Source organism: Epinephelus lanceolatus, chromosome 23 (genome assembly GCF_041903045.1).
Source record: "Epinephelus lanceolatus isolate andai-2023 chromosome 23, ASM4190304v1, whole genome shotgun sequence".
NCBI classification, from domain to species: domain Eukaryota; kingdom Metazoa; phylum Chordata; class Actinopteri; order Perciformes; family Serranidae; genus Epinephelus; species Epinephelus lanceolatus.
The window spans coordinates 3,100,269-3,115,443 of record NC_135756.1 but is presented as its reverse complement, the minus strand read 5'-3'; the positions used below and the strand labels follow the sequence as shown (position 1 = coordinate 3,115,443).

At 39.1% G+C, this 15,175-nt stretch overlaps 1 protein-coding gene and 1 long non-coding RNA gene across 6 annotated transcripts in view; one reads left to right on the top strand and one right to left on the bottom strand.

Moving 5' to 3' along the window:
• Window positions 1–950: 950 nt before the first annotated feature.
• Window positions 951–14,879, bottom strand: LOC144461769 (uncharacterized). Of its 3 annotated transcripts, XR_013490403.1 has the most exons (3): window positions 10,625–10,718; window positions 3,711–3,842; window positions 951–2,028 (listed from the first exon to the last, which is right to left on the bottom strand). It is a non-coding gene; the product is annotated as an uncharacterized LOC144461769 (long non-coding RNA). The 3 variants fall into 3 exon arrangements; XR_013490402.1 differs by lacking the exon at window positions 10,625–10,718 and adding an exon at window positions 14,747–14,879 and having other exon boundaries at window positions 951–3,842; XR_013490401.1 differs by having other exon boundaries at window positions 951–3,842.
• LOC117249216 (tetraspanin-8-like) overlaps window positions 10,803–15,175 on the top strand; it is a 32,926-nt gene continuing 28,553 nt past the window's right edge. For 2 of the 3 annotated variants that reach the window (XM_078165246.1, XM_033614694.2), the window contains exons 1-3: window positions 10,836–10,995; window positions 14,591–14,668; window positions 14,773–14,889. In XM_078165246.1, the coding sequence (XP_078021372.1) occupies window positions 10,936–10,995; window positions 14,591–14,668; window positions 14,773–14,889 (255 nt within the window). In that variant the 5' untranslated portion in view covers window positions 10,836–10,935. Of the gene's footprint in view, window positions 10,996–14,590; window positions 14,669–14,772; window positions 14,890–15,175 lie in introns of all 3 variants that reach the window. The other variant, XM_078165247.1, reaches the window with a different exon arrangement.

The window sequence follows — 15,175 nt, the reverse complement described above, 5'->3', positions numbered from 1 at the left end:
TCACCTATGGTCATGAGCTCTGGGTAGTGACCAAAAGAATGAGGTCATGGATACAAGCGTCTGAAACGAGTTTCCTCTGTAGGGTGTCTGGGCTCAGCCTTAGAGATAGGGGGAGGAGTCAGACATCTGGAGGGAGCTCAGAGTAGAGCCGCTGCTCCTTTGTGTCAAAAGGGGTCAGTTGAGGTGGTTCAACATCTGATCAGGATCCTCCTGGGCGCCTCCTGTTAGAGGTGTTCTGGGCACTTTGCATGGTAGGAGGCCCTGGGGCAGACCCAGAACACACTGGAGGGATTACATATCTCTCCTATAACCAAGTGGTTTTTGTACCTTAACGTAACCTCACGTTAATCACAGTGTTGTAAAAATATAAAGTCTAAAAATTAAACTTAAAAAAACATTTCAACAAATCCACTACATATGAAATGTACAAATGTAACATATCCGTGTTTCGTAGAAACGTACGATGCCAACATTTATTCGAGGGACTGGGTTGAACACACACGGGTCTATGAAGCACTAACCAGCCAATCAACTCTGTCATCCAGTTTGAAGGTCAGACGATCGGGCACATCGTTCTCTATGTCGTCGGCTCCGTTACCATGGTGACCGCCATCTTGGGAGCCTATGGAACCTATAAGGAGAACCAGGTGGCTCTGATTGTGGTGAGCAGGAAACATCCGAAACTTAACTACTGCATTATTTTACATGTAGCCAAGGTGTTTCTGCTTGTTTCTGTTTCTGGCTTTTTATTTTTGAAATTATTCTTTTCTATTGTTAAATTTCTTTATTTGTTTATATTTACAAAAGATTTGTGCAATTTGACTCCACTTGTAATAAAATGCTTTATAGGAGTTTCTAAAAAGAGGTGTTGCTACAGATTTTTCTAAATTTTGACCACCGCAACCTGAATTTAATTCACCTCTGCTGTGTCGGGGTGGGGGCAGATGTCACCAAACCTTGCTGAGTAAAAACCAAAACTATCTGCATGGAATATTTTCTGACGCAGTTGGTTTTGTGACTTCGAGCTGGAGTCCCTGCTGCTGCGGCCCGACCCGAGGTAACAACCCCGACTGTTTGAGAGTAAACACAACAGTGAGAGTTTCAGAGCAAATATATCAAACCTCAAATATGACGCACAAGTCCTCTCCAGTGCACCACACTCAAGGATAAAATTATCATTATTATTTGTCTCTGAACCTTTTGAATGACTCTTCCACAAATCCCCCATCGTCATATATCAAAGCTTTTCATATACAACTGAATATAAATACACAGATCACTGTTATGACACAAAAAAGATCACTTTTGGTGGAATAAATCTAAAGAATACAGCAATTAAGATTAAACGTCACAATTCACTGGAGCTCTGGAACCCGACCCCCACTAGGGGTCACCAAAGCTCTACAGGTCATGAGGCCTTCTTAAATTAAGGGGAGTAAGAAAACTTAAAAAAAATAAAAATAAATATAAGTATAAAAGAATCCTAAAAAGTGTGTATGATTGACATTTTTTAGGCTACATGTGACATCACACTGGTGAAGGTGTCGTCTTCATTTACTTGTGTTTTGTCTGTTTGCAGTTCACTTTATTCAGCTTTTTTCCTGACATCAAGTTTAAACTCCTCCAGACAATCAGCTCTGGTGTCTTGTAGGCTTTTTAATTGGTGATGTGTTGGTGTTTCTAGTTGGAGAGTGTGATGGAGGGAAGGTGGCGGTCGTGACTGCCTTTGGATCAGGCTTCAGACGGCATCAAGAATCAGGCTGACGCTCTGCAGACTTCAGTAAGATGCTCACACACTCACAGTTTGTTGCTGAGAGTTACATGAGACGATGGATATGGATCTGTGTGTCTGTGGAAGAAGAGATGAGTCGTCAGTGTGTTGTTCTGTTCTGTGGGTGTAATGAACACTGCAGCCTGTAGGGGGCGCTGGCTCTTCTTCTTCTCTTGTGTTCAGCTGCACTGCTGTGGTGTGTGTTCAGTCAGGAGGACTGGGAGGACAACATCCCCAACTCCTGTCTTCTGTGTAACCTGGAGGAGGAGATGGAGGGAAAGTGTGAGACAGTCAGATACAGAGTATTAACACACAACACAACGTATTTAAATACTCCTGCTGATATTTTACCTGAGTAAACAAGATTATGAGTTTGAGTTGATATTTGATGCAGCTTTTATGACTTGATGCTTTTAAATATTTGGTGCTATGGATCTGAAATATTTCACCAGACTTGTCAAATTGTTTTTAACTTATTCTTTGATCAGAAAGTTCCTGATTTACTTCAAACTTTTGCCAATTTTACGCAAATTGTCTCGGCAACATTTGAGAGCTTTGATGTTTTGATCATTAAATGAAGAAAGGAGTTAGTGAAACATTGTGTATGTCACAAAAAGAAGGGCTACAAAGAGGTTCCCAGTTACAAAAAGTGTTTGAGTTGTTTAAGAATAAGAAGAAATCAAATCAAAGAAGCATCAATGAAACATCTGAGAATAAGTAGGTTTTGAGATGAGCTTCAAAACACAACTACGACGACGTATTAGGGCCAAAAATTTAATAAAAATACGAGTGTAAGAAAGAAGGGTAATATCCTGAGAAAAAACTATAACCTGAGATTAACGTTGTAAATTTGAGTTGAGTACACTCACAGATTTAGACAAAAACCTGAGATTACAAAATTAGAAATTTGAAAAAAAAGTTCTTTGAGATTGAAGACACAAACTTACAAGAAATAAAACTGCAAAGTTGGATCAACCTCATCACACCACAGACGCCACAACGTGATCTCATCTCGACTCGTCATGTTTTGTTGTTAACGAAATATCGTAACCATGTGGGCGAATAGTCGACTGATGGCCCTAAATGACGACTGTTGGTCGACTAGGAATATTCTTAGTCGGGGGGGGGCAGCCCTAGTTGACTCACACAGGACACAAACTCTGGTCTCCTGGGTGAAAGTCCTGTGCTTGACCCATTCATCCATCACTACTTCCTCCCTGCCTGTGGCTTTTTACACTACGTCATGTGACTTTCTGGCAGCAAATTAGTGAGTTTTTTCTCGTCAATTTACAACTTTAATCTCACAGATTATCAGTTTTTTTCTTTGAGTATTACCTCCTCCCACAGATCCTTTTTTATTCCCTACAATGGTCATGATACACAATCGTAGTTTGCTGACCTGACCTCCAGAGGGACAGCACAGTTTGATAAAAGATCTTTAACCATGTCTCAAAGCAGGGCATCAGAAAGTTGTGTTTTTGTACTTGTACCGTGCTGTGTTATGTTAAATGGACACTAAAAGGTTTCCCCCCAGTCTGAACCTAAACCTAACTGACGAAGTGACGAATGGATAAATACACTCACTGTGTTCCTCAATATCAGGGTCTAAAATGTCTCCGCACAATCAGACAACTGTTAAAATCAGGTTTCTCTCTTCCAGAACTTCCTGTCGAACCTTTTCTCACAGAGGAGGTTAGTCTTCAGACAGGTCAGTGGACACAAGATGTATTATTGTAATCATCAGTAAAACACTCTGATATTATCAGCATGTTATAAAGCCTGAGAGGGAATGACATCATGGTGCAGGTCACTCATTCAGAATAAGAAAACATGTTACGACCTTTTAACCACAGAGCGGTCCTTTCTGATCGTTCATACAGACTGGAAACCATCAGGGGAAGACAGAAAATGTGTTGTCATGTAATTAGTGTGAACTGACCCTTTAACGGTGGCTCCTCTCTCGCCTCCCATCACCAGAACTGCTTCCCTCTCATCATGGACTCTGTCACAACAAATGCTGACATCACGCTGGGCGTCGTCTTCACTCTGTTTGCCCTGGCAGTGAATTCAGCTGTGTGTTTGTCAAGACAAGAAAAGATTTGTGTCAGTCATCACAAGATTTACTCGACCAAACCCTAGTCGACCAGATTTCATTGGATGCTTAGTCGCAGAAAAACAAAACAAACAAAAGTGAAACTCTATCAGGAGCTGCACCTTGTCAAAATAAATCCAAACCTATATGACTGGACCATGTGTGACTTTACTTTGAAAGGACAGACACAGGAAGTGTCCACGCTCAGCAGTCAGACAGGAGTCAGGCTAATCTCCAGGGCTGGTACCTGCGGTTATTCCACAGGCTAGTTAATAACATGTCGGGCAGGAAATCCAAAGTGTGGGATCATTTTGAGAAGGTGAAGGACGAACCCAAGGTGATATGTAAACTCATCTTCATTGGTCGACTACAAACATGACGTATCATCTGAAACATGGAAGTAGCTACATGCCCATTAGCCCACAGCGTCATTAACAGGCGGCTCGCTCAGTGCGTGACGTGCACTTGAGAAGAGTCAACTAATGGACCTAAATGATGACTATTGGTCGACTAGGAAAGTTCTTAGTAGGGGGCAGCCCTAACAGCGAGGCAGAATAAGGGCAGGAAGTTCCTGTCTTGAACAGGCAGTGTAATGTTGGGGGAGTCAAGGACGAGACAGTTTTCACTTGTTAAAGAACGCTGAGCATCTAAATCATGATGTCTACCCTCACAGGAGGAGCGAGATAAATTTCAGCAGCATGAGTGACTTAGATTAAAATAACTTGTCGAATAAAAGACACGAGGTTTGGGCTGCTCCACATGTTTGTTCTCTCTGTCAAGATTCTGCTTATCAGTCACCTTGATACTAAAACCACTGGGAAAGTTAAACCAGTTTTTTTTAATCTTGTTAATTCAGAAAAAATAGCAGCACTATTTTTCCACATAAGGCTCCTGTAAGTTTTAATTAAATTCGATCTTAGTCATTTAGATTTGTATCTGCTTCCTTTTACACAACAACAAACAAACATTTGATGTTTATATGTCATGTCCGAGTCTGGAAGGAAAATGCAAACAGAGTTTTTGCATTTGATTTGAATACTGTGACAGCATTAGCCTCATGGCACTGAGTGGTTTGGTTTGTGTAATGGCGGCTTGTTTTGTGAAATCCAGTGACGTAACATCTGATAAGCTGTGTGGACACAGTTCCTCTGCTGTGGTCTGTGTCCAGACTCCTCCACTGAAGTGAACGTTTGGATTGTGATGAAATACGGTTCATCATTCACGTTCCCCTCAGGATCAATACTATCACTGTTTTCACTAGAAGTTAGGTATTAGACATTTCTGCAAACCGCGTTACATTTATATGTTTCATATGCATCATATCAAAGTGACGTAGTGTATGAGCTGACTGTCAGTGGATGATGGAGGGTATGGCTGATGGCGTGACACCTAGGCAAGACACCTTTCATTTTCTTAACCTAACCACGGAACCTATCAATAGACTTTTGTTTCCAAAACCCAACCACAGACTTTTGTTGCCTAAACTTAACCAAGGACTTTTGTCTCCTAACCCTAACCACAGACTTTAGTTTTCTTAATGTAACCACAGAACTTTTGTTACCTAAACCTAACCACATGCTTTTGTTGCCTTAACCTAAATGTGGATTTTTGTTGCTTAAACCCAACAATAGACTTTTGTTGCCTAATCCTAACAATGAACTTTGTTGCCTAAACCTATCCTCAGACTTTTGTTGCCTAATCCTAACAATGAACTTTGTTGCCTAAACGTATCCTCAGACTTTTGTTGCCTAATCCTAACAATGAACTTTGTTGCCTAAACCTATCCTCAGACTTTTGTTGCCTAATCCTAACAATGAACTTTGTTGCCTAAACCTATCCATGGAACTTTTGTTGCCTAAACCTATCCATGGAACTTTTGTTGCCTAAACCTAACCTCAGATTTTTGTTGCTGAAACCTAACAATGGACTTTTGTTGCCTTAACCTAACAACAGAACGTTGTTAACTAAACCTAACCATGAAACTTTTGTTGCCTAAACCTAACCTCAGACTTTTGTTGCCTAATCCTAACAGTGAACTTTGTTGCCTTAACCTATCCATGGAACTTTTGTTGCCTAAACCTAACCTCAGATTTTTGTTGCCGAAACCTAACAATGGACTTCTGTTGCCTTAACCTAACAACAGAATGTTGTTAACTAAACCTAACCATGAAACTTTTGTTGCCTAAACCTAACCTCAGACTTTTGTTGCCTAATCCTAACAATGAACTTTGTTGCCCAAACCTATCCATGGAACTTTTGTTGCCTAAACCTAACAACAGAACGTTGTTACCTAAACCTAACCATGAAATTTTTGTTGCCTAAACCTAAATATGTGCTTTTGTTGCCTAAACCTAACCACAAATTAACCATGGCATTTTTGAAACGTAAAGTTTTAACGTAAGCTTTCAGTGTATCTACATTTTACTGATGTAACGTATTCATGGTTTGCAGAAATGTACAGTGTCACCAACTTTTCTGCTGACTGAGTTGCTTTGATAAAATTTTCATGGTTCCCCTTACATACTTTTACTGAAGTAACATTTCAGTGGAGGACTTTTACTGTAACAGTATTTTTACAGTGTGGTAATAGTACTCTTACCCTAAAGGTATCTGAGTATATATAACACTTCATTTGCTTTCTCTGCAGCATTCACATGGAACACTTTACAACAAATGTCAGTCAGTTTAAAACCATGGTACATAAATACTCTGTCTTTGAATGTAATTGTTTTAAATTGTGTTGTTACTGTCTTTTTATTGTACTGTTTGCTTTTGCCGTTGTACTCTCGCCATCATTGAAAATGAGAGCAAGCCATCAATGATTCTTTGAGAATGAATAAAGGTTGAATGAATGAATGAATAGAATGAGTAATTCCTCTACCACTCAGTGTAAGCCTGTTTGTTTGTCTGAACAGTGCACTTCCTCCACCACTGCTCATTACTGTGTAAAATGGGCTTGAATGTCAGATTGCCAGTTTTTGAGCCCCATAAAGCTCTCTGTGTGTTTCTGAAGCTATCTGACGCGCTGAACTGGCACCATCAGCCTGGTTTATCTGCACATGTAACACCACAGATGAAATATCAGAGAGTTAATGACAACAGTCTGAATGTGCAGCTCGTCTCCTTTAAAAGCAGCAGCAAGCTTGAGTTAATCACATTCCTCCTCACTGAGTCACAGCACCACTCCACACACAGAAACCTCATATCTCCCCATGTCTGCTTTCCAGGAACAGATGGAGTTAGTGGGTTTCCATAGAACAACGCTGGTATTTTGATCCTTGTTTTCCCCTCCAGCAGGTTTAACACAATGCGTCTCATATTTCAATTTCCTTTCTCTTGCTCCGCCATCTCACCGTTTCTCCTGTTATCATTTAACGAGAGTTTCACTTCAGGTGTTGTTGACTTTACTAACAGACAGAAGATAACCTTATCACCAGGCAGCTGTTAAACCTCATCTTTAAAGTGAATTATACTTCACAAACTGATCATGTTTAGTATCTTAATAATCTTAATCTGCCTGCAGCTGTCAAATAAATAAATGTAATGAATTAAAAAGTACAGCAGTGGAAGATGTACTCATGTCTTTTATTTAAGTAAAAGTAGCAATGCTACGCTTGAGTTAAAGGACTTTTGTTGCCTCAACCTACCTAACAACAGACTTTGGTTGCCTAAACTAACCACATGCTCTTGTTGCCTCAAGCTAATCAAGAATTTCTGTTGCCTAAAGCTAACTGTGTGGTTTTGTTGCCTTAACCTAACCCTAACTTTTGTTGCCTAGACCTAACCACCTGTTTTTGTTGCCTAAACCTAACTCTGTGCTTTGTTGTCGAAAGCTATCCAAAAATCTTTGTTGCCTAAACTTAACTACATGATTTGGTTGCCTAAACATAACCATGCGCTCTTGTTGCCTAAACACAACTATGTGCTTTTGTTGCCTAAACATAATTATGTGCTTTTGTTGCCTAAACCTAACTATGTCCTTTTGTTGCCTTAATCTAACCCTAACTTTTGTTGCCTAGAACTAACCACCTGTTTTTGTTGCCTAAACCTAACTCTGTGCTTTGTTGCCGAAAGCTATCCAAAAATCTTTGTCGCCTTAACCTAACCCTAACTTTTGTTGCCTAAACATAATTATGTGCTTTTGTTGCCTAAAGCTAACTACATGATTTTGTTGCCGAAACCTAAATATGTGCTTTTGTTGCCTTAATCTAACCCTAACTTTTGTTGCCTAGACCTAACCACCTGTTTTTGTTGCCTAAACCTAAGTATGTTTTTTTGTTGCCTAAAGCTAACTACATGCTTTTGTTGCCTAAACCTAACCATGTGCTTTTGTTGCCTAAACCTAACCACCTGTTTTTGTTGCCTAACCCTAACAATGGACTCTGTTGCCAAAAGCTAACCAAAAATCTTTGTTGCCTAAACCTAACTACGTGCTTTTGTTGCCTAAATGTAACCAAGAACTTTTGTTGCCTAAACATAATTATGTGCTTTTGTTGCCTAGACCTAACCACCTGTTTTTGTTGCCTAAACCTAACTCTGTGCTTTGTTGCCAAAAGCTATCCAAAAATCTTTGTTGCCTAAACCTAACTATATGATTTGGTTGCCTAAACATAACCATGCGCTCTTGTTGCCTAAACACAACTATGTGCTTTTGTTGCCTAAACATAATTATGTGCTTTTGTTGCCTAAACCTAACTATGTGCTTTTGTTGCCTTAATCTAACCCTAACTTTCGTTGCCTAGAACTAACCACCTGTTTTTGTTGCCTAAACCTAACTCTGTGCTTTGTTGCCGAAAGCTATCCAAAAATCTATGTTGCCTTAACCTAACCCTAACTTTTGTTGCCTAGACTTAACTACATGCTTTTGTTGCCTAAAGCTAACAATGGACTCTGTTGCCAAAAGCTAACCAAAAATCTTTGTTGCCTAAACCTAACTATGTGCTTTTGTTGCCTAAATATAACCAAGAACTTTTGTTGCCTAAACATAACTGTGCTTTTGTTGCCATATTGCCACAAATGTCCTCTAAAAATGTCTTTACTGCATCTCTCTAGCGTTGCCTGGGAGACAGCACAGAGGAGATATAAGGAAGGACAAAGTTCAGTCAGCCTTAAGCAGTTGTCTAAAATTCAGGGTGAGGCCACACTAGATTGTTGAGATGAACAGGTGGACGATGTGGTACCACAGAGACTTTGATTTACAATGTTTCTGTCAAAGAGAAAAAGGGCTTCATCTGTGCACTTTTCCTATAACTAAACAAAATATAAAAATAATTCAGTCTTTAAAAAGATAAATAAACTGGGCTATTGTGATTCGGCCTATTTACCACAACCTTGTAGGAGGCTAACCATTTATAAAATTATCATTTTCATAACATTTTACAAAGAAAAATCACAATCTCCAGTGATGTAGCATTTTATCAGGCCTCATCAATACAGTGGGATCACTGTGAGTATATCTGAATGTTATAATATCATTATATATTTAAAATAAAATCAACAGCTCTGATGTCATGTGGTGTCCCACAGGGCTCAGTCCTTGGCCCTATTTTATAATTTTATTTTGGCCCTATCAGAAATAACGCCAAGATCAAACCAGTACTCTCTAAAAACATATTTGAACAACTTATCCATTCCCTCATTTTCTCACACCTTGACTACTGTAACTCTCTCTTTATATGTCCTAACTATGCATCTGTTCTGTCTGATCCCTCAGGTCAGAAAACCAAATGTTAAAGGTCCCACGGTCCAGACTTATGACAAAGGGCGATCATGCTTTTACTATTTTAGCACAAAAAGTTACAGAACACACTTCCCCTAAACTTTAACATCAAATCAGCTGAGTCAGTTCCTCAGTTTAAAAAATTGTTAAAGATCCACCTGCACAGATTGGCATTTATATAACATTGAAGGTGTGTATGTGCGCATATACGTGTGTGTGTATGAGTATATGTGCATGTATGTACATATGTGAAGTATTTTTATGTGTATGTATGCGTATAGATGTGTATGCATGTGTTTGTATGGACAGTTTGTGTATATATTATATTTCATATATACATATTCTGGGGATGATGTTGTTTTACTTCATGTCATAACTACGGCCCACGGCTGTGGAACAGCCTGCCTGAGGAAAGTGTTGATGCTTTTAAAAGCAGACTCAAGACCTACCTTTTTAGCCTGACTTTTAATTGAACTGTTTTTTATTTTATTTTTTTTATTATATTTTATCTTTTTAAATTTGTATTTATGATTATTGTGTATTTATTTATTTCTCTTTCTTTACGCTGGCATATTGTATTTCGTCCCTTATTAATTTATTTTAACCCGTGTATTTACGTATTTATTGTCAGCTCTAAAATAGTTTCAGTTTTGAGTTTTTATCCTGCCACTGGTGTTTCCTCCATTTCCTCAGTTCCTGTTTTTTTTTGTGTGTGTGTGTGTGTGTCTTGAGTGCTGTTATAATTTCAGGAGGATGGGGGTATTGTTTTTGTCTTTATTGTGTGAAGGCTTTGTGTTGCATTATTTTTGTATGGAAAGTGCTAAATAAATAAAGTTTGACTGATATTATTATTACTGTCTTGCCACTTGGTGGTGACATATTTTTCATGAGTATTTTCATACAGTTTCTGTTTATCAAAGAGTCAAGAGTTTACAGAAAGTGAGACTCAGTAATTTCCTGTATCTGGGATTTTCAGTGGAATCATGTCGGGACGCAGCACCGCCTCTCTCTCCAATCCCAAACAGTGTGTGAGTGCAGCGACCTTAAGTCCCCTCCAGCTCCTCTCACAGCTTCACACGAACGGGAATTTTCCATGTGTCTTCCCGGAACGAACCCTCTCCCTCTCTGCCTCCTGCTCTCCTCTTTCTCCGGATGTCTCCATATCGGACATCCCAGCGGCGCCTCCTCCGTGTCATTTACTGGAAGGCTCCGCCCCGCCCTCCCAGCCCCCGCCTCTCCCTGCCACCTAAAACCAGCTCACCCTCCCGCTCCGCCATCACTTCACCTCCCGGCTGTCGGAGCTTCAGTGTCTGAAAACATTTGTGTAATTTTGTTGTGTTTTCGCCTGCAAACATGGCTCAGGTCAACCCCTGCCTCAAATGCACCTTCACCGCCTTCAACATCCTCTTTGCGGTAAGTCAAAATGGCGGCCTTTGATTTTCCGGTTCACTCTGATATCTGGGAATATAAAGTGCGTAGTGGATGTCAGGCTGTGTGAGGCTGCTCGGGTTAAAGACAACTTTTTAACACTAATTACAGCAACTAAATGTATTTTAATACATAAATGAGTCATAAATGAGCAGGTGTGCTCAGGTATAATGTTAAAAATGACATAAACAACCGTGTTTGGGTGCTAATGTATATTAAACTTCGTCTGTGACTTGAAACAGAAGCTTAGAAAAGTTAAACCTATTATTAGTGTAAAATATGCTTCTTCTTCATTGACAAACATGTACATTACAGTTTATTGTGTTGGTTTCAGTGTAAATGTGTTTGTGAAAGATAAAAATGTGCACAGTCATCGCCAGTAATGAGAAACGGATACATGCCTTACAGACAGGTGTGGGCAAATTAGGTTGAAATGTTTTTTAAAAATTAAGTTGGATCAACACTATTTGGCCATTATGTATTTATTTATGATTATTAGTTGGTAAAATGTAGTGTTTTTAAGTTTACTGTATTGTTTACATAGTTTGTGTGCAGGTTTTTGCAGGAAATTATGTTTTTTTAATGTGTTTTGTTTGTTTTTCACAGAAATATTTTTCCTAGCTTTATTGTGTTATTTTAAGCATTGGTGGGTAATTTAATAAGTTTGTAGTCTTATCTTAGTAAGAATACAGCTACAAAAAGGTGGTGCAGAAAAAAGGCTAATTGTGATTAATCCAAGGAGGTGTCCTCAAATGTCTCTTTTGTTTGTTTGTTTGTTGGTGTCTAATAATTTAAAGTTATTCAATTCACAATGATTTAAGGCAAGAAAAACTGAAGCAGATTCAAACATTTAACGTTTTTGTGTCGTTGGTTTCATGTTGGAGATTTATGTTGTGTTGCTTTTTTTATATATTACTGTTTGTTGTTCGTTTTTAGCATAATTTTCCGAGCTTTATTGTGTTATTTTAGCATTGCTGGGTAATTTAATATGTTTGTGGTCTTTTGGTAAGAGAAAAAGTGAAGTAGAAGAGTACAGTTTAAAAAAAGTAGTGGAAAAAAAGGTTAAATGAAACTTGTCCAAGGAGATGTCTTTGAATGTCTATGTTTTTGTCCAGTAATTAAAAGTTATTCAATTTACAGTGATTTAAGACGAAACTGCAGCCAGTTTGAACATTTACGAAGCTGGAAGTGTCTTTAAAGATTGAAGAAAAACAGTTTCAGATGGGTTTTCTTTCCTTTATAAACCATCTGTTTTTGGTTGAGAGTTTTGTTGCTTTGGTTTCCGTTCTGTTTGTTTCTCTCCCTGTTTCCAGTCACTCTGAAGGCAAAACATCAATTACGTTTAATAGATTGCAGCTGTTTTGTTCCACTGAAAGCTTCAGTTTAGACCCTTTCTTTCCACAATAAAAGCCCCTGGTGTTCATTTACAGTAACTCTGGTCGGCCTGTTGAGAGTTTGTCCTCATGAAACCAGGTCAGGCTGAATCTTATCTGGGCTTTGATCCTCTCTGTGGGCTCATTGTTCTGCTTACCTGCTCATATGAATGTTGGCCTCCGTCAGGGCATTGTTTGACATTTAGACACAGGTTTGACTGAGTTAATGTGCAGATACAAAACAATTATTCAAGCAGATTAATGGCTTATGAAACTAATTGTTGGTTGCAGCCCTAATCTTCAGTAACACAGAGTGGTCAGTCGTTACACCTTCAGTAAAGGCCGCAGCTAACATTTATCTTTACAATCGATTAATGTGCAGATACAGTTGCCTCAATGTCAGTAAATACCTTTTTTCCAACTAACAGGGACAAATTCCCAAATATACTATTCACGAGCATGTCAAGCCAAGAATGAGAAGCAGATTTTCGCATTTGAGACACTTAATCAAGTACATTTTGGGATTGTTTTACATTAAAAATAACTTATTCTCTATATATGGATGAATAGATTAACTGGCCCATCAACAGACCAACCAAAGTTACAGTAAATGCTATATTTCTGATTTATCTGAATAACTTTTAAAAGCCCAAAGATGTAAAACGATCCCCTAATTTAGCCTAATTTAGTATAACCTGATCCCACCACCCTCTGGTTTATCTTGTGATCACTGACACAGGCTGTGATTCTGATGGACTTTAACTTTGTCGAGGTGACGTGGTACTTTTTGTGTGTTTTTACTTTTTTTAGTGGATTCCATGCTCCTCTCATGGCCCCATTTCCTGAGTCGGGAAGCAGTTCTTCCGACTTTGTGGTGCTGAGAGCTGCAACTATTAATCCATTAGTTGTCAGCTACTGAATAATTCATCAACTAATCTTTAAGAAAAGAAGTCAAAAGTCTCAGATTCCGGCTTCTTAAATGTGAATATTTTCTGGTTTCTTTACACGTCTGTGACAGTAAACTGAATATCTTTGGGTTGTGGCTAAAACAAGACATTTGAGGACGTCAATTTCGGCTCTGGGAAACACTGACCGACATTTTTCACAATTTTCTGACATCTTGGAGACCAAATAATTGAGGAAATGGTCGACAGATTATTCCACAGTGAAAATAATCAGTAGCCGCAGCCCTGGTTGTTTTCATGAGCGTTTAAGTCGTAATGTGGAAACAACATGGACGCTACAAAGATGACGTGTTGTATTTTACCGCTCAGAGCTTTTAAACACGTTAATAGCTCCTCTGGTTTAAAGCTTCACATTACAAAGTGATTTTTGTCCCTGACTTGTTGATGCACCAGGACATTCACTAATGTTTTATCAGGGTTAATGCTAATGAATAACTTATTGATCCAGGTCACTCTACGAATTGCAGCCTGCAGAATGTGCAGGTGGGAAATTACAGACAGAGATGCAAAAACGTCCAGCAAACTCGTTCAAACAAATAAATACAAATTTTAAAAAGCATTCATGATTTTTGTAAATTAAGCATATTATTACTCTGTTGTTAAAATTATATTTGGTGGAGAGCGACTTGAAACTTTAGGAGTGGGGAAATTTATTTATTTTTTACTCATTCCATTTTCTCATTCTGCGTCCCCTCTCTAAATTTAGAGGTTTTCGCAGGTCTGTGAGCAGGAACTCTTAATGAGTTCATTTTTTCCTCAGCAGCAGTTTGTTGAGTTTGAATCGCGGCGAAGATAATTGATCAGTCGATATGATCAGAGCTGATCAGATCAGATTGATGGATGAGAGGAGCAGCTGCTGCAGAGGCGAGTGAAAGCAAACTTTTGGACCCAGTGTGAAAAGACTCGTGACTTGCAAAACAATGACTTGGTCCCACCACTGCCTCATACCGTTTATCAAATAACTAGAGCAAGAACTTGATATGTAATATGTGAGATAATAATAATGTCTCTGTCAACCAAACATTTACCTTCATCCGTCATGTTTCTGAGCACAGGAAGTCAAGGTCAGCAAGTCGTGTGTGTAAATTTACAGCGACTTTCCGAGTTGTTCCAAGTTGAGGGGGCGTTACTGTGAATTTTCCCAGTCATTTTCCCAATTATTCTGTCACCACATTAATGTGATTGTACTGTTGTTGTTTTAGTCGCTGGATCTGATCAAACTCTGTTTTATCTTTCTTTCAGATTATTGGCGGTTTCATCATTGGGTTCGCTCTGCTGATTCAGGTCCTCACAAATATTCATGGAGGCGAGGGAGTCGGAGTAAGAACAAACACTGTTCACACGTGGAATTTACAAAATAGTTTGGTGTTTTAAAAAACAAACAAACAAAAGATTAACCTGTTAATCTCTTCCTCTGCCTGCAGCTGGAGGGTCGGACGTCCGGCCTCATCGGCCTCTATGTCGTGGGCGCCATCACCATGGTGATCGCCATCCTGGGAGCCTACGGGGCCCACAGGGAGAGCAAAGTGTCTCTGATCGTGGTGAGTTCAAAGACTAGCTGAAACATAGACTGCACAGGGTGATGAAACTTCAGGATAGAAGAGGATGTGAGGTTTATTTCAAAATCTGATATGGTGAATCATCATAACGATGAATTTGTTGAAAAAAAATTCCAGATTTATGTCATCTGTGGCGTCTGATGGGAAAACCAATTTGCAGTAACTGCAAACAGACTGGAGTCTACAGAGAAACTTTCTCAACTTGTGTGGTTTCTTTGTCTTTCACTTCCTGTTATTGTGAGTGTGGTTTACAGTGAGCTGCAGGTTT